This window comes from Oncorhynchus keta, chromosome 5 (assembly GCF_023373465.1).
Source record: "Oncorhynchus keta strain PuntledgeMale-10-30-2019 chromosome 5, Oket_V2, whole genome shotgun sequence".
NCBI lineage: Eukaryota > Metazoa > Chordata > Actinopteri > Salmoniformes > Salmonidae > Oncorhynchus > Oncorhynchus keta.
The window spans coordinates 18,238,889-18,262,732 of record NC_068425.1 but is presented as its reverse complement, the minus strand read 5'-3'; the positions used below and the strand labels follow the sequence as shown (position 1 = coordinate 18,262,732).

The window sequence follows — 23,844 nt, the reverse complement described above, 5'->3', positions numbered from 1 at the left end:
GTCGTCTTTCCTTCCAGTTCTCTGCTGCCAATGACTGGAACGAACTGCAAAAATCTCTGAAGCTGAAGACTCATATCTCCCTCACTAGCTTTAAGCATCAGTTGTCAGAGCAGCTCACAGATCACTGCACCTGTACATAGCCCATCTGTAAACAGCCCATCTATCTACCTCATCCCCATATAGTATTTATCTTGCTCCTTTGCACCCCAATATCTCTACTTGCACATTAATCTTCTGCACATATACCATTCCAGTGTTTAATTGCTATATTGTAGTTACTTTGCCACCATGGCCTATTTATTGCCTTAACTCCCTTATCTTACCTCATTTGCACTCACTGTATATATACTTTTTGTTTTCTTTTGTTCTACTGTATTATTGACTGTTTTGTTTATTCCATGTGTGACTGTGTTGTTGTATGTGTCAAATTGCTAATTTTTATCTAGGCCAGGTCGCAGTTGCAAATGAGAACTTGTTCTCAACTAGCCTACCTGGTTAAATAAAGGTAAAATAAATAAAAAACTGTTATAGTGTTCACCATAAAGTTGGATAATACTGTAACCTTGCCGGTTGAGCTTTAGATTAATTCCTAACTGAATTAAAAGGGTGATCAGTCCACATATTGTACAATAATGTTTCAGTGATTAAATGGAAGGGATGGGGGTGTTTACTTCAGCTGGTTATAGAGTACCACAGTACTCTATAACCCCCATAAACGGGGAAATGATTACAATTGTTTTTCCACGGGGGATTTTAGAAACACTTCAAATAAGGGCTGTGTTTCGTGAAGGCTTACCCTGGCGTGACGTTTTGTATATCTCTAGGACAAGGTAACTTTTATCAATAACCTCGCATGTATTTACCTCCCAAAAATGAAAAGCTAATAAGCTGCTAATGTGGCTGTCATAAAGAACTACAAATGCCATGATGATCTGGACGAGAAGGTAAGAATCTCTGGATTAACTATCTAAAGTTAGTTAAATGTAGTAATTCCTAAATTGGCTATTTTAATAGACAATTCTGTGAACTTGTGCAAGTTTTAAATTGACACAACTGTTAGTAAATGTGTCAGCTACAGATGAAGTGCAGGAGTGTGCGGAGATTTGTAGTTTTGCAAGATGTCTACTTTGATGCTAATTAGCATTTTCGAATCGGAGTGTAAATAGAGCCGAATATATTGATAAAATTCACCTTGTGGTTTTATTGTATTATGACACCTCCACTGTGGGGCTCTATATAACTTCAGTGAGAATGGAATTCATTTGAACTGGTGTTTACTTTTAGGGTTTTCCATCTCCAGTGAGTTATACAGTTTACAGAACAGTGTTAATATGTAAAGGGTCACATATAAGAGGCTTGGCATGTGACATTTTCCTGAGTCAAACAGCAGAAGTAATATATTCCCGAATTAATGACTTAATAAAAATGTAGGCTGTTAGAAAACTGCAGTTTCTTATCCTATTATTTTGCCAAGATATACATAAAATAGGCCATGGCCATATTATAGACCAATGACTAATAAACGAAGAAATAGCCATGTTGACGTTGAGCCATTATATATGTTCTTTGATTAAAGGTTATGGCAGGTTTGCAAAGTGTTCGTGGCATTGAGCCGGTTTTGTCTGGAAGGGATACAGCTTTTGTCAAAACATTTTCGTAGCAGTTTTAGGAGAACTTACGCAGCAGGTTAGGATAATTAGGTTAAGGTTACGAAAATGTTTAGGGTTAGCTAAAATGCAACAAAGAAACAAAAAATATATTCTTTTGACGTCCATTTGACAAAAGCAATATCCCTTCTAGACATTACCCATTGAGCCTGCGGATGTTGAAGGAGGAGTCGATTCAGTTCTCGTTTATTTTCCCACACCGCTTTCGAGCACTTGACGCTTCTCTGCTACTCTTCTTCTCAAGTTACAATCCCAACACGATTCCACAGCTCAATGCAACTTCTGTTCTTAACGCGGAATCAACCAACCCTCCACCAGCTTGTTATTAAGACAATTCGCTAGTTAATGTTTTTTCTCAAACCCTTCTGAGTAGGCTACTTTTCGACAGGTGTTTTGGGCAGAGTGCCCGGAAGAAAAATGTCCAATGGGAAAGATGCACCTGCGGCAGCGAAGTAAGTTTCAACGTCGTGAAAGCTTGGCCTACTGCCCTGAACTTTTTAATCATTTATATATATTGGTTGTTCGGTTTATATAGTTATTCAACATCAATTTAATTAATGTAAATACGCAGCTGTTTTATATATTGTCAATACAAGTACTTACTGATCAAGTAACTCAGTTACATTACTTTATTCGGAAGTTATTTTAAAGGTTATTTTCCTCTTTACATTGGTGTTGTGTTGACATTGAGATGGACAGGGTCAGGATGGTAGTTTAACAATTAATATTTTGTGAGGGTTTATTTCATGTCTAATCAAATAATTAAATAAAAGACCAGTCAATGCATGAATAGCTGTATCTTATTTATTTTATAATGACTTTCCTCCTTTCTAACTTATTCCTGTGAAGTTAAGTGTAGTTTTAGTTTAGTGCATGTTTATTTAATGTTTCCACGAATATCACGTTTTATGTCGAACATATGTTTTATGTTGACGAGCTCTTTGTGGAGGGAGAAATCCACTGTAGTGTTATCTTGAAGTCATACAAGAAGGCAGGTTTTCTTAGATCATCTTGCAGCTGATTTCTAAGAGTTCTGACTCTAAATAAATGCATACATTTCAGAATTTTTCACAGGACTAGATTGGCCCGAAAGGATTTTCTTAAATGTTCTTTTCACTGTGCGTCGGAGAGCTTCAGATCCATCCGTGCCAGGTTTTAATGTTATGTGCACAAGTACAAGGAAATGCCTTTCTTGCATGCTCTGAACCCAACAATGCAGTAATGAAGGTAAGAGACACTATGAGCGGTGTGTGCAGACTGCTGTGAACAGGTGGGTGCTTGTGCATATGTATTGACACGGTTGCAGGCTACTTACCTTACCTATGGGCCATAGAGCCCTTCCATGACCTATTTTCTTTCTCTCAGGAAGAGCGACGATACTAAAGCTGATTCTTACTGTCATGTAACCATTGTAGTCTGTGTGTGCGCACAGCTCCTCACAGATGACCCTGCAGGTGTGCCTTGAGGAGTGTATGGAGGCCCTGGACCTCTTCCTCAACAACCACTTCAGTGAGAGCCTGGAGAAACTGCGGCCACGGTAACAGTGTCACTCTCTCTGGACTAAAGTGGGCTTCAAACTCTCCATTGGCCAATTAGCATGTAGAGGGTGACTTGAGGTATATTTGTGCAGCCTTTAGCCATTTGTTGTTGAGTGGTGTGTAACTTAGTGCAGCATCAGCGCTGTTGGGGTGTGATGTATTGTGGTGTAGTACAGTGAAGTGTCACACTTCCTTCTACCCATGGCATCAGGCCTCGTCACTTCTCCAGGATATGGAGTGTTTACTGAAGCTGACGCCCAGGGCTCAACGGGCAGAACGGAGGCCCTGGAAAATAAACACCATACTGCTGGAGTGAAATAGGAAAATAATTAGGTGTCTGTTGTTAGCTACTCTGTCTTTCCTCGTTACTAATAGGGTAAAGCCAGTCTCTATATTGGAAGAAAGCCACTTTTTTTCAAAAGGAAATTAAAATGTTCCCTGGACAATAAATACTTGCTGTTTTCTGATTGTTGTCAGTGAGGTGTGTATGATGATGATGTTGTGTCTTGCATTGAAGGGCGAAGGAGAGCATGTACCATGCTCTGATCTACGCCACTGTGCTGGAGATGCAGGCTATGATGACCTTCCAGCAGGATGACATCGTCAACGCAGGCAACACCATGAAGAGTGCCCAGGAGGTCTGCCAGAGGTGAGGATGCTACTATACATGGACACTCATCTGTTTCATGTCCTCTTTAACACATTACTTCATATTATAGACACAAGCAACATCCAGAAAAGGTAAATAGAGGGAAATCCTGGAATACTCTGACAGTTGGTCTGGCCTCTAACATTGAGGCCTAATATACCACTACAGCTATTAGTCTCCTGTCCATCAGCCATAACCTGCAGGCAAATGAGAGCATTTACATGGCAACCAGGTCTCTTAGCGCCCCGGCTGGAATTTGCCTGTGTTTGCATGGCCAGAGCAGCTCTATTGATGGCATACAGCAGTGGTATTCAACTCTTACCCTACGAGGTCAGGAGCCTGCTGGTTTTCTGTTCTACCTGAGAATGAATTGCCAATAAACAATCACTGAAATTGGCTTCGAAGTCCAGAGGTGAGTTTGAGGGGCCTACAGCACAGGTGACAAACTCATTCCATGAAGAGCCGAGTGGCTGCTGGTTTTTGCTCCTCCCTTGTACTTGATTGATGAATTAAGGAACTCTCCACACCTGGATGTCAAGGGCTTAATTGAAAGCAAAAATCTACAGACACTACGCCCTCCATGGAATGAATGACACCCCTGGCCTACAGCAAGCAAGGACACTTGAGGTGGCCGAAAGGCTGTCATGTGTTATAATGTTCCACATTAATGCCCATTTGATTAACATGAGAAACATGCATTGCTCAATGAGATGTCAACTTTTTTAGTCTTACACTCATAGATGGTCTCATTTCTTCTTAGGTTTCGACGAAAGTCCCCTAGTAATATCAGTAAATCACCTGGAGAGCATCTAACTGAAGGTAAGAGCGCTTTTATAATTGGGCATCTCAGCCTATTATTATGGCAGATTTCAAATAGCCACTGACCGTGTGGGTGTGTGGGTTTGCAGAGCAGCTCCAAGCTCTCCATGCTGATGCGTGTTATGCTGAATGCTTGCTCCAAAGGGCTGCTCTCACCTTCCTACAGGTAAGACGGGTCCTCCTGTCCTCCACCCTAAATCTTACTGATCCTGGTTAATGACACTGCTGATGTTTCGTTTGGCAATTATGCACAGGTAACTGCCAAAATAAAGGAAACACTTGAGTAAATGAGGGATACAAAGTATATTGACAGCAGGTGCTTCCAAACAGGTGGTTTTCTGAGTCAATTAAGCAATTAACATCCCGTCATGCTTAGGATAATGTATAAAAAGGCCTTGTTGCCCATTAGAAGAAGAGATCACTTATTTTGAAAAAGGGGTCTCAAGGGAGCATAAAGGCTTTAAAGTGGGTGCATGTGTATGTCTGTCTCTCAATCATCAGATCTCAACCCCCTGTAACCCATATTGGAGATTCTGGAGCGGCGCTTGAGACAGCGTTTTCCACCACCATCAACAAAACACAAAATTATGTGATTTCTCGCGGAAGAATGGTGTTTCATACCTCCAATAGAGTTCCAGACACTTGTAGAATCTATACCAAGATGCATTGAAGCTGTTCTGGTGGCCCTATTAAGATACTTTATGCTGGTGTTTCCTTTATGTTGACCGTTACCTGTATGTATGATAACTGTATCCAACTGATTAGATAGTGGTCGATGGAACGCATTCTAGTTGTTTGCCTTCCTGCTTCTTGGTGTTTTGAGTCTGTGTGCATAGTTTTTAAAGAGCGATCGAACAAGTTTCCCCTGTCCTCTCATTCATTTGTGAATACAGTACATTACTGTCTCACCAGTTGATACCTTTTGTTAAAACGTTTTATTTTCCCTCTTCCTTAAGGATGAGAACATGGTGAGTTTTATCAAAGGAGGAATCAAAGTACGCAACAGTTACCTGATTTACAAGTAAGTTTGCAGAAGAAAGGGCAGAAATGGTTCTCACATTAAACAGGCTCACACAGAGTGATTGTGAATCAACAGCTAGAGTCAATAATTCTGTTTACCAAATGATGCACTCACTGCTATTACAATAAGACTGTGCTCAGTTGTTGAAACAATCATGGAGTCAATAATTCTGTTTACCAAATGATGCACTGCTATTACAATAAGACTGTGCTCAGTTGTTGAAACAATCATGGTCTTTTTCACCGGTAAGTGTGTCGTTAGTCATTTAGATGTGTTTTTATTGCTTAATAATCAGGCATTATTAGTCTATAATAATATGATGTATAATCATGTTAGACTATGAATGACCAAATTGCCTTTTTATGACACAGGGAGCTGCACACCTTCATACAGTCAAACAGCTCTCTCCAAGGACCCAACCACATTCATTTAGAGGGAGGGGTGTCTTTTGGGATCGGAGCATTCAACTTGGTTTGTCCCACAAGCATCCCCGTATTCCATTAATGGTCCATTTGGTAGATCATTGTGTGTTTTAGCACACATGTCAGTCAGACCTTATGCTGTATCACAGGATTCTGTACTGTTTTCCACAGACGCTTTCCATGTTTCCACCTCGGTTACTCAAAGTTTTAGAGTTTGCTGGCTTCTCTGGAGACAAGGTATAGTTGCTCATTCTAACTTGTCTAGAAAGTGATTGGTTTACAGCAGGGCTGCCCAACCCTGTTTCTGGAGAGCTAGCCTGCTGTAGTTAATTAACATGATTCACCTTAACAAGCAGGTCATTATTATAGTCCGGTTTGCTAGATGCTCTACATGACAGCAGCTCTAAAGGAACAGCGTTGGGCAGCCCTGCTTTACAGGTTGTCTCAGTCTGCCCCCTCTCACTATATATTGTATGTTTTTGTGTGCAGGAGTATGGTCTGTCCCAGCTGAATGATGGTGCCACTACAAACAACCTGCGGTCCATGCTGTGTGCCCTGCTGTTGCTCTGTTACTACACCTTCCTCACCTTCATACTCGGTATTCCACTCTTCACAACCAGGAAGTGAATGGAGATCACAAATTACTTGGCTGTTCGGAAATGACACAATTACATAACATACACGCGTGTGTGAAAGAGCGAGAGATAAAGAACGAGAGGGTAGACTGAGTTTCTGGTTTTGTCCATACACAGCATCTTATTCAGTTCTTTATCACTCTACAGGGACCGGTGAGGGGGACGTGGCTGACGCTGAGAAGCTGCTGAAGCCTTTCCGGCTCCGCTACCCACAGGTGAGTGACACTCCTCCACCCCAAGCTCTCACCCAGCCCAAAGCAAACTCAACTCTGTATGGAACACAATGTGTACCGATACCAGCAGACTTCTGGGCAAACACAATCTAAAGTAATAGGTTTACAATGTGGGCGTAATGTGGGTAAGTAATGCACTGACCATGCGTAGGCCATTTAGTCAGAGGAGGTGCTTATGCTTGAGCTACCATTGTGTAAGTGTGTCATTTTACAAGTGCTAGCCACTGACAAATTATTATGTTTTTATCAGAGAATGTTTACATTTCTCTCCACTTCCCTTCAGGGGGCCATATTTCTCTTCTTTGCAGGCAGGGCTGAGGCAATCAAGGGGAACATTGATGAGGTGAGCCTCAAACTACATGTCTATGCTATTTTTGTTATCTGTCTGTTTTTCCAGTCATATTTAGCAGTGGTGTTTGTATTGATAGGCCAAGAATGAGATCAGTGTGTGCCTGTAGTTTGCTGGTGGGGGTATTGTAATGACGATATGTCACCAGGCGGTGGTGCTGTTTGAGGATGGCTGCAAAGCTCAGCAGCAGTGGAAGCAGTTCCACCACATGTGCTACTGGGAGCTGATGTGGTGCTTCACCTACAAGTGCGTGTGGAGGATGGCCTACTTCTACGCTGACCTACTGAGCAATGAGAGTCGCTGGTCCAAGGCAAGAGATTGTGCTGTAGTGTTGAGTATAGCCTAGGACCCAATTTAAGAAAAAAAACACTTTAGCAGGCACTCTTAATTGAACCCAGTCAATGGTTTTGACCTGCCCACTAACTGTATGGCTTTTAAAGCCAATGATGTATGTTTATCCCCACAACAGACTTGACATTATTAAACTCTGCTTACTGTATGGCTGGGTCCTGACTAAGGTGCATCTTTCCTTCAGGCCATGTATGTGTACATGAAGGCTGCTTACCTGAGCATGCTTGCTCCGGGGGAGGCTAGGCCTTTTGGGGAAGATGAGGTGGACCTCTTCAGGTAAACACATGTTCATCACAAAAACAAAAACTTGAAGTTCCCCAGTCCCATTTCATTGTGACCACCCCTCTTTCCTGGCCCCTTCTCTTTTTCTGTCTTTGCCCGCTCTCTTAGACAGGTGTCCACCTTCAAGCAAAAGATAGCAGGGAAGTCTCCACCCACAGAGAAGTTTGCCATTCGCAAGGCTAGACGTTACAAAGCGAGCTGTCCAGTGAGGCTCCCAGTACCTGTGCTGGTGAGACCCCACAAACACGCATGCGCAAAGCTGCATAAAGACATGCACAAATCTGTTGCTAAAATGGTGAGGGTCACTTGTATTTGTGTGGTTCTGACAGTATTCACTATTGCTACACTGTGCTGTAGGAGATGATGTACATGTGGAACGGCTTTTCCATGATCAGCAAGCGGCCAGAGCTGACCGAGGGCATGCTGCAGACACTGGTGGAGGCAGAGCGCATCCTACTGGAATCTCCCGGTACTGCAACATGTCGGGGCTAACCAGTTTCAGGCAGTCAGACTGATCTGGGCCAAATCAGCCTGCTTGCCTCAGTGGGTCATGAAGCAATAACCACTGTTATAATATCACCAAAAGTGAATGGATAAAGACTGAATCTACACACATTCTGCTTGAGCCTGTGTTGAGTAATTTTGAATGCATGGTTTTATAATCTGTGTTTTGTTTTGGAAGCGAATGAGTATTCAATGGATGACCGCTGTGTGATCCACCTACTGAAGGGGCTGTGTCTGAAGAACCAGGGACACATTCGGGCTGCAGAGGAATGCTTCAACAAGGTGTACAACAGGTGATGTTGGGACTCTTTTAGTCCGGGTATCTTTCATTTATACACACCTGGAATCTGTGTGTTACATAACAAAATGGTAAATGCATGCCGACGCATACGTATTATGTTTACTGAGAGGTTATACAATTAATTTATTGGTTTATTCGGATCCCCATTAGCCGTTATTCTTCCTTAGGTCCAGAGTGTCACTTAACAAGCTCATCCATGCCAAAAGGAAATATTTTCACAGTATTTAATCAAACAATGTGTTCTTTGTTTTGATTAAACCACAATGTTTTATGATAGACCTCATAGCAGTGAAATGCACTCTGAATAATGTCTAGAGATGTTTTTTTCGAACAGTCAGTGATATTTAAACATGCTCTTTGTAAATGACTAAGAGGTTGTTAATATGCCGTCTGTTCTCTAACCTCCAGTGAGAAGAAGATCAGGTTTGACCATTACCTGGTGCCCAACGCTCTGCTGGAGCTCAGTGTGGTCTACATAGACACGGGCCGCAAGGAGGAGGCCATCAAACTACTGGTGAAAGCCAAGTGAGTCATCTCTTACTGGTTGTTCCAGTACAGCCTACAAGCTGTAGTAGGATGTAGCAGGCTTAAATTCCAGCTCGACATGAAAAAACCTTATTAAACTAATGAAGATTCTGTTGATTGGTTAGTTGAAAAGAATGGCAATGGATGCTGTTTTACGGGCTCCTAACCAATTATCTAACTTATTTTGACCCGAAAAGAGCTTCTGGATATCAGAACAGCGATTACTCACCTCGAACTAGACAGATTTTTTTCTTTAACGAGTATTCCAGATACCCAACCAGGCCCAAATCTCTGTCATTCATGTGAAGAGAAGATGCAGATACAGGGGATGTCTCTACCATCTGTCCTATTGGCTAACGTGCAATCATAGCAGAAAAAACTGGATGAGCTCCGTTCAAGACTATCCTACCAAAGGGCCATAAACTTTAATATCTTGTGTTTGAGTCGTGGCTGAACTACGACATGGATAATATACAGTTGACTGGTTTTTCCGTGCACCGGCAAGATGGAACAGCTGCCTCCGGTAAGACAAGGGGTACCAGTCTGTGTCTATTTGTCAATAACCACTGGTGCACGAAATCAAATAAAGGAAGTCTCTAAAAAAATGCTCGCCTGAGGTAGAGTATCATGATAAGCTGTAGACCACACTATTTACCAAGAGTTTTCATCTGTATTTTTCGTAGCTGTCTATTTACCACCCCAAACCGATGCTGGTACTACGATCTCACTCAACGAGCTGTATAAAGCCATAAGCAAACAAGAAAATGCTCAGAGGTGGCGCTCCTAGTGACCGGTGACTTTAATGTAGGGAAACTTAAATCCGCTTTACCTAATATTTCTACCAGCATTTTACATGTGCCATTAGAAAAAAATTAACTATGCCATCATTACTCCACACACAGAGATGTGTACAAAGCTCTCTCTCACCCTCAATTTGGCAAATCTGACCATAAATCTATCCTCCTGAGTCCTGATTACAAGCTAAAAATAAAACAGGAAGTCCCAGTGACTCGCTCAATACAGAAGTGGTCAGATGCTAAGCTATAGGACTGTTTCGCTAGCACAGACTTGAATATGTTCTGGGATTCTTTCGATGGCATGGAGTACATCACATCAGTCGTTGGCTTCATCAATAAGGGCATCGATGAAGTCGTCTCCACAGTGACCGTACGTACATACCGCAACCAGAAGCCATGGATTACAGGCAACATCCGCACTGAGCTAAAGGGTAGAGCTGCCGCTTTCAAGGAGCGTGACTCTAACCCGGACCCTTATAATAAATCCCGCCAGCTTTGAAAGGCTGGTCATGAATCGCCTCAACACTATCGTCCCAGAAACCCTAGACTGACTCCAATTTGCATGCCGCCCCAACAGATCCACAGATGACACAATCTCTATTGCACTCAACACTGCCCTTTCCCACCTGGACAAAAGGAACACCTACTTGAGAATGCTGTTCATTGACTACAGCTCAGTGTTCAACACCATAGTGCCCTCAAAGCTCATCACTAAGCTAAGGATCCTGGGACTAAACACTTCCCTCTGCAACTGGATCATGGACTTCCTGATGGGCCTCCCTCGGGTCGTAAGGGTAGCCAACAACACATCTGCCATGATGATCCTCAACACTGGGGCCCGCAGGGGTGCGTGCTCAGTCCCGTCCTATACTCCCTGTTCACTCACGACTGCGTGGCCAAGCATGACTCCCAACACCATTACGTTTTCACACAACGGTGGTAGGCCTGATCACCCACAATGATGAGCCAGCCTATAGGAAGGAGGTCAGAGACCTGGAAGTGTGGTGCCAGGAAAACCTCTCAACGTGATCAAAACAAATGAGATGATCGTAGAGCACACCCCCCATTCTCAGTGACGGGGCTGTAGTGGAGCAGGTTGAGCTTCAAGTGCCTTGGTGTCCACATCCCCAACAAACTATCATGGTCCAAACACACCAAGACTGTTGTGACAAGGGAACGACAACGCCTATTCCCCCTCAGGAGACTGAAAAGATTTAGCATGTGTCCTCAGATCGTCAAAGTTCTACAGCTGCACCATCGAGAGCATCCTGACTGGTTGCATCACCGCGTGGTATGGCAACTGCTCTGCTTCTGACCGCAAGGCACTAGACTAGAGGGTAGTGCGTACGGCCCAATACATCACTGGGGCCAACTTCCTGCCATCCAGGACCTCTATACTAGGCGGTGTCAGAGGAAGGCCCTAAAAATGGCCAAATACTCCAGCCACCCTAGTCATAGACTGTTCCCTCTGCTACTGTATGGCAAGTGGTACCGGAGTGCCAAGTCTAGGTCCAAAAGTCTTCTGAACAGATTCTACCCCCAAGCCATAAGACTGCTGAACAGCAAGTAAAATGGCTACCCGGACTATTTGCTACTCACTGTTTATCTATGCATAGTCACTTTACCCCTACCTACAGTTGAAGTCGGAAGTTTACATACACCTTAGCCAAATACATTTAAACTCAGTTTTTCACAATTCCTGACATTTAATCCTAGTAAAGATTCCGTCTTATGTCCTTTTAGATTCACCACTTTATTTTAAGAATGTGAAATGTCAGAATAATAGAGTGATTTATTTAAGCTTTTATTTCATCACATTCCCAGTGGGTCAGAAGTTTACATACACTCAATGAGTATTTGGTGGCATTGCCTTAATCAATTTAAACTTGGGTCAAATGTTTCGGGTAGTCTTCCACAAGCTTCCCACAATAAATTGGGTGAATTTTGGCCCATTCCTCCCGACAGAGCTGGTGTACCTGAGTCAGGATTGTAGGCCTCCTTGCTTGCACACGCTTTTTCAGTTCCGCCCACAAATTTTCTATAGGATTGAGGTCAGGGCATTGTGATGGTCATTCCAATACCTTGACGTTGTTGTCCTTAAGGCATTTTTCCAGAACTTTGTAAGTGTGCTTGAGGTCATTGTCCATTTGGAAGACCCATTTGCGACCAAGCTTTAACTTTCTGACTGACTTAGATATATTAAAGCAACATCAGGACATAATTTTGTGAAGTGCACCAGTCCCTCCTGCAGCAAAGCACCCCCACAGCATGATGCTGCCACCCCTGTGCTTCCCACTTGGGATGGTGTTCTTCGGCTTGCAAGCCTCCCCCTTTTTCCTCCTAACATAACGATGGTCATTATGGCCAAACAGTTCTATTTTTCTTTTGTCAAACCAGAGGACATTTCTCCAAATGTATGATCTTTGTTCCCATGTGCAGCTGCAAACCGTAGTTTGGCTTTTTAATGGCGGTTTTGGAGCAGTGGCTTCTTCCTTGCGGAGCGGCCTTTCAGGTATGTCGATATAGGATTTGTTTTACTGTGGATATAGATACTTTTGTACCTGTTTCCTCCAGCATCTTCACAAGGTCCTTTGCTGTTGTTCTGGGATTGATTTGCACTTTTCGCACCAAAGTACGTTCATCTCTAGGAGACAGAACGTGTCTCCTTCCTGAGCGGTATGATGGCTGCGTGGTCCCATGGTGTTTATACTTGCGTACTATTGTTTGTTCAGATGAACTTGGTACCTTCAGGCATTTGGAAATTGCTCCCAAGGATGAACCAGACTTGTGGAGGTCTACCATTTTTTTTTCTGAAGTCTTGGCTGATTTCTTCTTTTTTTTTCATGATGTCAAGCAAAGAGACACTGAGTTTGAAGGTAAGTCTTGAAATACATCCACAGGTACACCTCCATTTTACTCAAATTATGTCAATTAGTCGATCAGAATCTTCTAAATCCATAACATAATTTCTTGAATTTTCCAAGCTGTTTAAAGGCACAGTCAACTTAGTGTATGTAAACTTCTGACCCACTGGAATTGTGATACAGTAAAATAATCTGTCTGTAAACAATCGTTGGAAAAATGACTTGTGTCATGCACAAAGTGGATGTCCTAACCGACTTGCCAAAACTATAGTTTGTTAACAATAACTTTGGAGTGGTTGAAACACGTAGGTTGGAGGCATTAAAACCTATGTAAACTTCAACTGTACATGTACATATTACCTCAACTAACTTGTACCCCCGCACATTGACTTGGTACCGGTACCCCCTTTATATAGCCTCGTTATTTTGTTGCTCTTATTTTGTACTTTATTTAGTAAATATTTTCTTATTCAACAATGAAGTTTACCAGAAATAAGAGTTACGTGCTTGTAAGTAAGCATTTAATGTTGTCTACCTACACCTGTTGTATTAGGCGCATGTGACAAATAAAATTGTATTTGAATTGGTTGCATTGAGGCGAGACAAACAAAATCCTGCACACAATTTTGTTCTACAGGACCAGGGTTGGTGACTGCTGTAAGGTAGTTAGCTCCAAAACTATTAGGACAGTGACTTTCTATTTCGGCTCTGTACTCCAGCACTTTGGATTTTACATTATACAATGACTGAGGATTTTGATACAGGTTCAAGTACAAAGTGCTGGAGAGCCAAAACATGTCACTGTCCCAATGCTTTTGGAAATGTTGTTACTATGTCTTACTCACGATTCCTATCCACTTTGTTCTGTTCCCTCAGAACTAACTACAAGGAGTACTCCATGGAGTCACGCACCCAGTTCAGGATCCATGCTGCTCTCTCCAAACTCAAGGCTGACACTAGTGACCAAGATGAAATCACACCACTGTAGTATAACCGGTGTCATTGTGCTGAGCAAGCACTGGACTTGCTTCCCCTGCCATCTGTAGATGCTCCAGGAAGACTTGCTCTCTTTTTCATCCTCAGCCACTTTGATCACTGCCTCCCAAATGTTACTTGCTTTGTGGTGAAAGTCTCCGTCCTTCATGGATGGTGGTCTCTCCCTGATTAAAACACTTGAGTTTTGAATGGGAGTTGGTAGAAGTTGCCTCTACCTGCTGGTTCTAGATCAGAGGCATTTTATCCACCTACTGGGTGAACGCCCGTGGTTAGGTTCAGATTCTATCTTCAGTGTTTGAATGTGTGGTACTTACATCACTGTACTGGTTACCCATAACAGTAGTTGGGAGGCAGTTGCGCAAAACAATTTGAATATAGTATATCTACTTTTTTTGTGCGTGAAAACATGTTGAAATGAACTTCACAATGGAAGTAATGTTTGGATATGTGAGGTATAGTTTTGCTTTTAACTTCTCCAAAAGTGATTGAGTATTACTGTAAGCAGTTTGACAAAAGCATCCCTTTGGTGATAACTGAATAAGACAGACATACGACTACATAACGTATGACATTGCTTTGATCCCAGAGTTATTTTAACAAATGTATTAACATTTTATGTCTAAGGACCTTTAATCAATAGGTCATGCTACATTTGTTTTATGTAGTTGTCCCTGCTGCAATGTACTGAGGAAAGTAGTCAGTTAAACTTATTTCAACCTCTGATAGTGTAAACATTATTTTAAGTAATGAATGTCAATCAAGACCTTGTGCAAAGAAAGGTGTGGTTAAACAATTTGAAAAACATGATTAAATATGTCCATTTGCTAGAATCCCTCATTGTTTTATATTTTACTGAAGCGTATCTGAAAGCGTGTAACCCATCCCTGTCCAGATTGCCCTATAAATAACAAACTGATTAAGAGGTGACTTTACAGATAAAGATGTATGACTGGTACCTACACGGAGTGTACAAAACATTATGAACACCTGCTCTTTGCATGACAGACTGACTGCGCTATGATCCCTTGTTTATGAAGGGGAGGAGATGGGTTGAAGGATTTTTAAGCCTTGAGACAATTGAGACATAGTTTGTGTATGTGTACCATTCAGAGGGTGAATGGGCAAGACAAAATATTTAAGTGCTGCTGGATTTTTCCACATTTAAGTTTCCTGTGTGTATCAAGAATTGGTCCACCACCCAAAAGACATCCAGCCAACTTGACACAACTGTGGGAAGCATTGGAGTTAACATTGGCCATCAACCCTGTGGAACGCGTTAGACACCTTGTAGAGTCCATGCCCTGACAAATTGAGGCTGTTCTGAAGGCTGAAGGAGGTGTAAATCAGATATTAGGAAGGTGTTCTTAATGTTTTGTATACTGTGTATAAACTTACCTGCTACTTCCTTGAATTTAATCAGTGGATCATGACATCTCACCCAGTGTCAATCATGGGGCAGCAGGTAGTCTAGTGGTTAGAGCGTTGGGCCAGTAACTGAAAGGTTGCTGGATTGAATCCCCAAGCTGACAAGGTAAAAATCTGTCATTCTGCCCCTGAACAAGGCACTGTTCTCCAGTAGGTTGTCATTGTAAATAAGAATTTGTTCTTAACTGACTTGCCTAGTTAAATAAAGGTTACATACACGGTCTGCACAACAGTGTGCACTATGTAAGGCCAGGGGATAAATATTTTTACATTGAAATTAATTTTGTGAAGTCAGCATACAAATACACAAAACCTATAATACATACATGATCTAATTGTAGGGTGTACACCTAAACTCTTGGGGCCAGTATCCCAGACACAGATGAAGCATAGTCCTGGACTAAAAATATATTTTCTAATGGAGATTCTCTATTGAACATGCTTAACCCAGGACTAGGCTTCATCTGTGTCTGGGAAACTGACACCTTATGGTTGCAATGATATTCAGGTATTTTTAACATATCGAGTCAGACTGAGGGTATTGAGACCATGACCAGACCAAGCCTGCATTTACTTGGTCTCAGACCAACTCTCAAGATCAAGACTCAATTTCTGGTGTACACTATATACAGCCTGCCGATTTCATATGGTTCTGGATGGTGGTTTGCTAACCCCATCCCTCTGTAACTATAACCTAACTTTAACCAATTAAAATCCCTGTGTCTTTGGATCTGAATGTTTTATGTTAATCATATCTCATACACTGAACAAAAATATAAATGCATCATGTAAAGTGTTGGTCCCATGTTTCATGAGCCAAAATCAAAGATACACCTTTTCCATATGCACAAAAAGCTTATTTTTGTGCATTTTGTTTTTACATACCTGTTAGTGAGCCTTTCTCCTTTGCCAAGCTAATCCAACCATCTGACAGGTGTGGCATATCAAGAAGCTGATTAAACGGCATGATCATTACACAGGTGCACCTTGTGCTGGGGGCAATAAAAGGCCACTCTAAAATGTGCAGTTTTGTCACAAAATGCAATGCCACTATGTCTCAAGTTTTGAGGGAGAGTACAATTGGTATGCTGACTGCAGGAACATCCACCAGAGCTGTTGTCAGATAATTGAATGTTAATTCCTCTACCATAAGCTGCCTCCGACTTTGCTTTAGAGAATTTGGCAGTACATCCAACCGGTCTCACAATCCTAGACCACATCTGTGAACTGCCCGGATGGCTGATTCAGCCATCAGAAACAGTATCCTCTTTGTGAACTCTCTGGAGTGGCACCAAGCAGTTTCACTGCAACAACTTGCAAGGAACCCTGACCTCTGCTCAGAACTCCAGAGTATAGCTTTTTGCAGCAGTTAACAAGGCACACCAACCCCCCTCCTTACTCCTGGCATGCTACCTCCAGGGTTAGTAGATGTGGACTAACCATGCAGCATACTTCTACAACTGGTACACACAGAACAATGTGGCCCGCCACCCCTGTATCTATAGGTGATCCACAGAGGATGGCTGGTCAAATGCCAAATGTGACATACAGCTTCCCTTAATCTGTGTGAGGACAGACTGTTAGTCAAGATTGTGATTCTTTGTTTTTCCTTCTGCATCTCCAGATAAGAAAAGTCTGCCAAACAGCTAAATGTGATGAGGATTTTGCCTGTTTTTAATATATTGTGTAATTGTTTTCCAATAATAAACATGTTTATATCACATGAAAAATAATTATTCCTATACTAGCTACTAGTCTATAGCTCAGTAAAAAAAATACTCCTGAGTGTCAGTAAAGTATGATGAGACATTAGACCTCATTCTAGTGTGTTTCATTTATTACAGCAGCCAAACTCAAAACGCACAGTTGACAACAACAATACATTTACAAAGTTGACTAAATAGTCATATTTACAAAGTCAGTGCCTTAAGACGAGGAATCAGCCGAGGAAGCAGCAGGAGGGACGTGGCTCTGTTCTTCCTTTAGTCTACGTTTCATCAGCTTCCTTTTCTTCTTCTCCTCCTTTTCGATTTCACTGACCATCTCCAGGAACTTGGGGCTTCGGGGGTCCATAGCATAGCCAAAGCGTTCTCTGGCCTCGGCTAGCAGCCTTTCACGACGCGCCTTCTCATCTTTCAACTTCTGTTTCGCCTCACGTTTTTCCTTCCTCCAGTCAGCCACCATCTTAGGCATCTTGGCCATATTGGCTGCAACCAGTTTCTCTCTGCAAAAGAAGGAGGGAGTGTTAGCCAAGTATCATGTCATCATAAAAGCTACTCTAAAAAGGGATGGTTAGACAGAGCTTTATCCACCTGTCAAGGAAATGCTGTACTTCCACAACACTATCAAATAACAATATGGAATTGGAACCAAAGCCTATCAGACTGTTGAGCATATTTAATTTACGTTATACATACATGCATGCACACATACATACAAACAAGAGGCCTCTCATTGAGAGATATCATGCCTAAGTAACTAGTTGCCTTGAGTCATATAGGCAAATGTCAAGCAGTAACTACCATTCTCAATTTCTCTCAATGTTATCTAGTATGGCACATTGCGTATAAACAAACATGTCATTTGACAGATCCTAAAAAGATAGCTAGTATTAGCATGGCTGTTTACCTCGCGAGAAGTTTCGCATTGGCTTCCTTCGTTTTCGCCTCGACGTTCTTCAGCATCACCTGGAGCGGAGGGTTCCATTCCCTCTCCTCTGCTATCATCTCCTCGAGCTGGGCATGGCTGGGCCACAGCTTTGCAGGGTCGATTCCCGACGAAGAGCCATACCGCCCGAATAGCTTGCGGTCATACTTCGCTGTCTTCTGCCATTCCGGAGTTTTCTCGCTTTCCCTATCTGGTATGTATGAATCTTTCAAATTTAATTTCAGTGGTTTAGGGTTATAATTTGCTATCTGATGTAGAAGCCCGCAGTGTGAGCTGGCAGGATTATACGATTTTAAGGGTGAAACCATTCGAATAGCCCAGCTAAATATTGCTGTCCTCCTGCACAGCATGGAGGTCGCCATCTTTGGTGGCAAAGTTCGGAGGACCCTCTTTGCGTCAGATTTGATTGCTCATAGCTGACTACAACATCGCCTGTCCGTTATTCTTGTCATCATCATCATCATCATCATCATAAGCAAGAGGATCATAGAGGTATCGAAGGTGCTGTGACAAAAGACAGTCTTGACAATTCTGATTTGAAACTCTTAGGCTATAGGCCTAGTCAGTGTTATAATTAAAACAAATATTATTGTATTGCCAAATTACTATCTATAGCATATTTTTATTTTATTTTTTTATTTCACCTTTATTTAACCAGGTAGGCTAGTTGAGAACAAGTTCTCATTTGCAACTGCGACCTGGCCAAGATAAAGCATAGCAGTGTGAACAGACAACACAGAGTTACACATGGAGTAAACAATTAGCAAGTCAATAACACAGTAGAAAAAAATGGGCAGTCTATATACAATGTGTGCAAAAGGCATGAGGAGGTAGGCGAATAATACAATTTTGCAGATTAACACTGGAGTGATAAATGATCAGATGGGCATGTACAGGTAGAGATATTGGTGTGCAAAAGAGCAGAAAAGTAAATAAATAAAAACAGTATAAAAACAGTATGGGAATGAGGTAGGTGAAAAAGGGTGAGCTATTTACCTATAGACTATGTACAGCTGCAGCGATCGGTTAGCTGCTCGGATAGCTGATGTTTGAAGTTGGTGAGGGAGATAAAAGTCTCCAACTTCAGCGATTTTTGCAATTCGTTCCAGTCACAGGCAGCAGAGTACTGGAACGAAAGGCGGCCAAATGAGGTGTTGGCTTTAGGGATGATCAGTGAGATACACCTGCTGGAGCGCGTGCTACGGATGGGTGTTGCCATCGTGACCAGTGAACTGAGATAAGGCGGAGCTTTACCTAGCATGGACTTGTAGATGACCTGGAGCCAGTGGGTCTGGCGACGAATATGTAGTGAGGGCCAGCCGACTAGAGCATACAAGTCGCAGTGGTGGGTGGTATAAGGTGCTTTAGTGACAAAACGGATGGCACTGTGATAGACTGCATCCAGTTTGCTGAGTAGAGTGTTGGAAGCCATTTTGTAGATGACATCGCCGAAGTCGAGGATCGGTAGGATAGTCAGTTTTACTAGGTAAGCTTGGCAGCGTGAGTGAAGGAGGCTTTGTTGCGGAATAGAAAGCCGACTCTGGATTTGATTTTTGATTGGAGATGTTTGATGTGAGTCTGGAAGGAGAGTTTGCAGTCTAGCCAGACACCTAGGTACTTATAGATGTCCACATATTCAAGGTCGGAACCATCCAGGGTGGTGATGCTAGTCGGGCATGCGGGTGCAGGCAGCGATCGGTTGAAAAGCATGCATTTGGTTTTACTCGCGTTTAAGAGCAGTTGGAGGCCACGGAAGGAGTGCTGTATGGCATTGAAGCTCGTTTGGAGGTTTGATAGCACAGTGTCCAATGACGGGCCGAAAAGTATAGAATGGTGTCTTCTGCGTAGAGGTGGATCAGGGAATCGCCCGCAGCAAGAGCAACATCATTGATATATACAGAGAAAAGAGTCGGCCCGAGAATTGAACCCTGTGGCACCCCCATAGAGACTGCCAGAGGACCGGACAGCATGCCCTCCGATTTGACACACTGAACTCTGTCTGCAAAGTAATTGGTGAACCAGGCAAGGCAGTCATCCGAAAAACCGAGGCTGTTGAGTCTGCCGATAAGAATTTGGTGATTGACAGAGTCGAAAGCCTTGGCGAGGTCGATGAAGACGGCTGCACAATGAAGTTTAGGTCAAAATTGCCTTCATTTTGACAATTAGTAGTAGTCACCCTATATGCTACAGAATGTGGGCTGTATCTTATCAGTGGAAGTCATGCTGGAAAAGGTAACACTATTTTAAGAGCTCATGTGCATATGAAATAAAGCTATGCTCAATAACTGACTTATTTGTTGTCTTATGAAGTTAAATTCTGCCACAGACCTAAATTATGACGATCATATCAACATCTCTCATGATTCCATCATACGCTTGTTACGGATGCAAGTATCCTGTGTGTGTGTGTTTCTTTTCTCTCCTTCTCCCCTCACAGGTGAAAATCATCACTCCCCAATCAGTCAACAATCAATCATCAATCAGAAGACACACCTCCTCCTGTTTCCTACCCTATCACAGTTCCTTTCCCTTGGTTTAAAAACCCCATCAGTTGTTATCTCTAGAGCTCAATCTCTCTGTAAATGCCATGGCTGTAGGGCTCTGTGTTTAACTCTCTTGTTGTGTATTAACTCTCTTGTTGTGTATTAACTCTCTTGTTGTGTATTAACTCTCTTGTTGTGTATTAACTCTCTTGTTGTGTATTAACTCTCTTGTTGTGTATTCACTCTCTTGTTGTGTATTCACTCTCTTGTTGTGTATTCACTCTCTTGTTGTGTATTCACTCTCTTGTTGTGTATTAACCTCTCTTTTGTTTGAGCACCTCCATAGCATTTTTTCATCACATGTGAGTATTGTTTTGGTTATGGTGTTTGTTTGCTGGTGGGAAAAGGGGAAACCAAGACAAGTCGCCCATGGGCATACACTACCCGTAGGTAGACTTTGTTAAATACACTAGTTAGAACTGGGTGGACCACCCACTGTATTTTTGGTTAGTTAGTTAGCTGTTGTTAAAGTAGGCTAGTCTAGCTTAGGGGTGTTTTTAAATACTTATTGTTTCTTTCCTTGGGAAAGAACAATTATCTGTTACCGTGTGTTTTACAATAAACCCTGAGTTTGATGGTAGATTTCAGTTGTCCTGGTTATTTCATTCTCACTTTTACTTTGTCACAATTATAATTTGCATGAATTATGTTACGGGTCTCACTACCATCCCCCCCATAGACTGTCGGGCCAAAAGGTTATTCGTAACAACGCTCTTGCAAACCACTTTTAGTTTGAAAGCTATTTTTTTCAATGGGTTTGAGTTTCAAATGTCTAAATTAATCTGTGGAAAATGTCCTTTCAAGATCCAAGTGGGGCCTGGAACCAGCATTGGGCAGGTGGGCAACAGAGCAAAAACCAGAGCCAGGGGAGAAGTATATTCTTTAACACCTTTTTGAACATTAGGAATACTGTGTGGGGAATTATGCCGAAAACACACTTTGAAAGAAAGGTTCTTTGTTTAAACTTCTCCCCGCTTTCCTCTATTAGCAGCCCCCTCCCACAACTAATCTTTTATTTTAGATTTATTTTCAAGAAGGGGAGATGGAACAAATGGGAGGGGGGTCTTGAGTGCAGCACTTACTGAGACAGATGTCACTGCTTTTGTGTTGCGGGAGCTGTGCAAAACTCTCCATCGTCATTAAAGATGTAGGGTTCCCATAGCAAGAGGAGGAGAGGGGTGAAGGTGGGGTGGGTATGATAGAGGCTTAATTTGGCTTAGGAGCAATCCGGTGCCAAGCTCAGGGCTTTAGGGATCAAATCAATGTCAGTCACTGGCAAATAGGCTTGTTAGCAGTTAGAAGATATGGGATGGCATGGCAAGCACATTGCCTTGGTCTATTTCTGACTTATATATATGGGATATATAAAGATTGAACAAAATTAAGTAGGACATCATCAAATAAACCAATCTAGTTATCACAAAAAGCTATCAAAATGACCTGAGGATCTGTAAGTAGATAACAAAATATGAACGGACTAACATTAACCCAAACGCATGTTCTATGCCGGGACCTTCCCTTCTAGAGTTACTGTGTGGACAAGATGAGTTGAGTTGAAAAGGAGAGAAAATAACTGAACCACATAAGTGGACAATCACCTCCGGCCTGCTGACTGTAAAGACATTGAGATAAGTGATGGATGAGGAGTGATGGATGTGGATGAGGATAATGTACATGGTATCTACTGGGGAGTGTTGGCAGAGGATGGGAAAAGCAGGAGGCCCTGGCACCAAACATGGCTTCCCATGGAGAGTAGAGGGGATGCATGAGGATTGATTCAGTGTTTGCCAATCCCAGTGAGTGCAGCTATAGAGGACATCCATATTTTCTTTTGATGAAATATTAAAATGTCTCCACTTTATAAACTCATGTAAAATGAATGTTTAAATTACATGAGTGTCACTGTACCCTTCATTCCTGTGACCCCTTCTACATTGCACTCATTTAATCTCCTAATTATGTCTTGTGAGTTCTCACGTGGTGTACAGATGTACATTAACTCTGGCAACTTCAGCAGGATGCCAGGATAAGCGTTTACCTCCACCTTCTAGTGCACGCACGCGCACACAGAGTCGCAGTCAGTGCCGTTTAAGAGGAAGGAGGACACTTTTTTTTCATGAGCATGGACTTATTTCTATTACAGCATATTGGATGACTGTCATTTATATTCCATTCCCCCAGCTCAATGTACCAGTGATAGGTTTAGGTAACTAGATGATACTCTAATTTCCCTTTAACCATCATGTGGTTGCTACAACTTAGCCTATGAATGAAAGTTTACAACGTAGGTGTGCACAGGTCAACATTTTTTTTTAGGTGACACATGGACAGACGGAGACGCATTCAATGCCACATTGCACCCTCATACCTGCATCTAGCTGATATAGGATGTAATCATTAGTCCCAACAGTAGAACATCAAAATGGGGCCGATGGATAGGGCTGCTGAGCTCTTAGGAAACTTTTCAGTATTTTGTTACATTTCTTACATTTTTAGGCCAGAATTATTTTTGTGTTATTACATACAGCCGAGAATAACTTTTGGATATCAGAGCGGCAGTAACTCACCAGCATTACGACTAGGAATACGACTTTCCAAAATCGGATCCTTTGTTCGTAATCGCCAGGGCAATTTAACTGATTCCAGAGGCTAACCAAAAACACCGCTGGCGGGGGAGAGGTAGTGAACTTATAGTCCGACTTAGGAGGCGCACATATCACCCACCGCTTCCGAGTATATTACTTGCTAATGTTCAGTCTGGATAATAATGTTGAACAGCTCAGGGCGAAGATTTCCTTCCAGAGAGACATCAGGGATCATAACGTACTCTGTTTCACGGAAACATGGCTCTCTCTGGATATACTGAGTCCGTACAGCCAGTTGGGTTCTCAGTTCATCGGGCAGACAGGAATAAATATCTCTCTGGGAAGAAGAGGGATGTTTTATGATTAACTACTCATGGTGTGATTGTGATAACATACAGGAACTCAAGTCCTTTTGTTCACCCGACCTAGAATACCTCACAATCAAATGCCGACCGTATTACCTTCCAAGAGAATTCTCTTCGGTTATAGTCACAGCTGTGTATATTCCCCCTCAAGCCGATACCATGACTGCCCTCAAAGAACTTCACTGGACTTTATGCAAACTGGAAACAACATATCCTGAGGCCGCATTTATTGTATCTGGGGACTTGGATCGTGGACTTCAGGAAACAGCAGAGGGAGCACCCCCTTATCTACATTGACGGGAACGC

At 42.4% G+C, this 23,844-nt stretch overlaps 2 protein-coding genes across 4 annotated transcripts; one reads left to right on the top strand and one right to left on the bottom strand.

The window, feature by feature from the left end:
* Positions 1 to 1,597: 1,597 nt before the first annotated feature.
* On the top strand, positions 1,598 to 14,783 carry LOC118365522 (tetratricopeptide repeat protein 39A-like). Of its 3 annotated transcripts, none has more exons than XM_035747804.2 (18): positions 1,598 to 2,119; positions 3,083 to 3,204; positions 3,723 to 3,854; positions 4,615 to 4,673; positions 4,763 to 4,839; positions 5,630 to 5,694; positions 6,066 to 6,165; positions 6,288 to 6,353; positions 6,606 to 6,714; positions 6,899 to 6,966; positions 7,268 to 7,327; positions 7,482 to 7,643; positions 7,869 to 7,960; positions 8,075 to 8,195; positions 8,324 to 8,435; positions 8,649 to 8,763; positions 9,180 to 9,296; positions 13,834 to 14,783. In XM_035747804.2, the coding sequence occupies exons 2-18, from the start codon at positions 3,110 to 3,112 to the stop codon at positions 13,943 to 13,945; spliced, it is 1,662 nt and encodes a 553-aa protein (XP_035603697.1). In that variant the 5' UTR covers positions 1,598 to 2,119; positions 3,083 to 3,109; the 3' UTR covers positions 13,946 to 14,783. The 3 variants fall into 3 exon arrangements, with proteins under 3 accessions (XP_035603697.1, XP_035603696.1, XP_052374877.1); XM_035747803.2 differs by having other exon boundaries at positions 1,599 to 2,119; positions 3,100 to 3,204; XM_052518917.1 differs by lacking the exons at positions 1,598 to 2,119; positions 3,083 to 3,204; positions 3,723 to 3,854 and adding an exon at positions 4,396 to 4,481.
* Positions 14,784 to 17,197: 2,414 nt separating this feature from the next.
* On the bottom strand, positions 17,198 to 18,448 carry LOC118365521 (growth arrest and DNA damage-inducible proteins-interacting protein 1-like). Its single transcript, XM_035747802.2, has 2 exons — positions 18,007 to 18,448; positions 17,198 to 17,602 (listed from the first exon to the last, which is right to left on the bottom strand). Exons 1-2 carry the CDS (start codon positions 18,405 to 18,407, stop codon positions 17,305 to 17,307), a joined length of 699 nt encoding a protein of 232 aa, XP_035603695.1. The 5' UTR covers positions 18,408 to 18,448; the 3' UTR covers positions 17,198 to 17,304.
* Between the last annotated feature and the right edge of the window lie 5,396 nt (positions 18,449 to 23,844).

What these genes read in the sequence shown, in the direction of transcription:
- LOC118365522 (XM_035747803.2), top strand. Translation starts at nt 2,085, where the DNA reads ATGTCCAATGGGAAAGATGCACCTGCGGCAGCGAA. An exon ending in GATGCACCTGCGGCAGCGAA is followed by an intron (nt 2,120 to 3,099) that starts GTAAGTTTCAAC and finishes GTGTGCGCACAG; the next exon opens with CTCCTCACAGATGACCCTGC. An exon ending in AAACTACTGGTGAAAGCCAA is followed by an intron (nt 9,297 to 13,833) that starts GTGAGTCATCTC and finishes CTGTTCCCTCAG; the next exon opens with AACTAACTACAAGGAGTACT.
- LOC118365521 (XM_035747802.2), bottom strand. Translation starts at nt 18,407, where the DNA reads ATGGCGACCTCCATGCTGTGCAGGAGGACAGCAATATTTAGCTGGGCT. An exon ending in AATGCGAAACTTCTCGCGAG is followed by an intron (nt 17,603 to 18,006) that starts GTAAACAGCCAT and finishes CTTCTTTTGCAG; the next exon opens with AGAGAAACTGGTTGCAGCCA.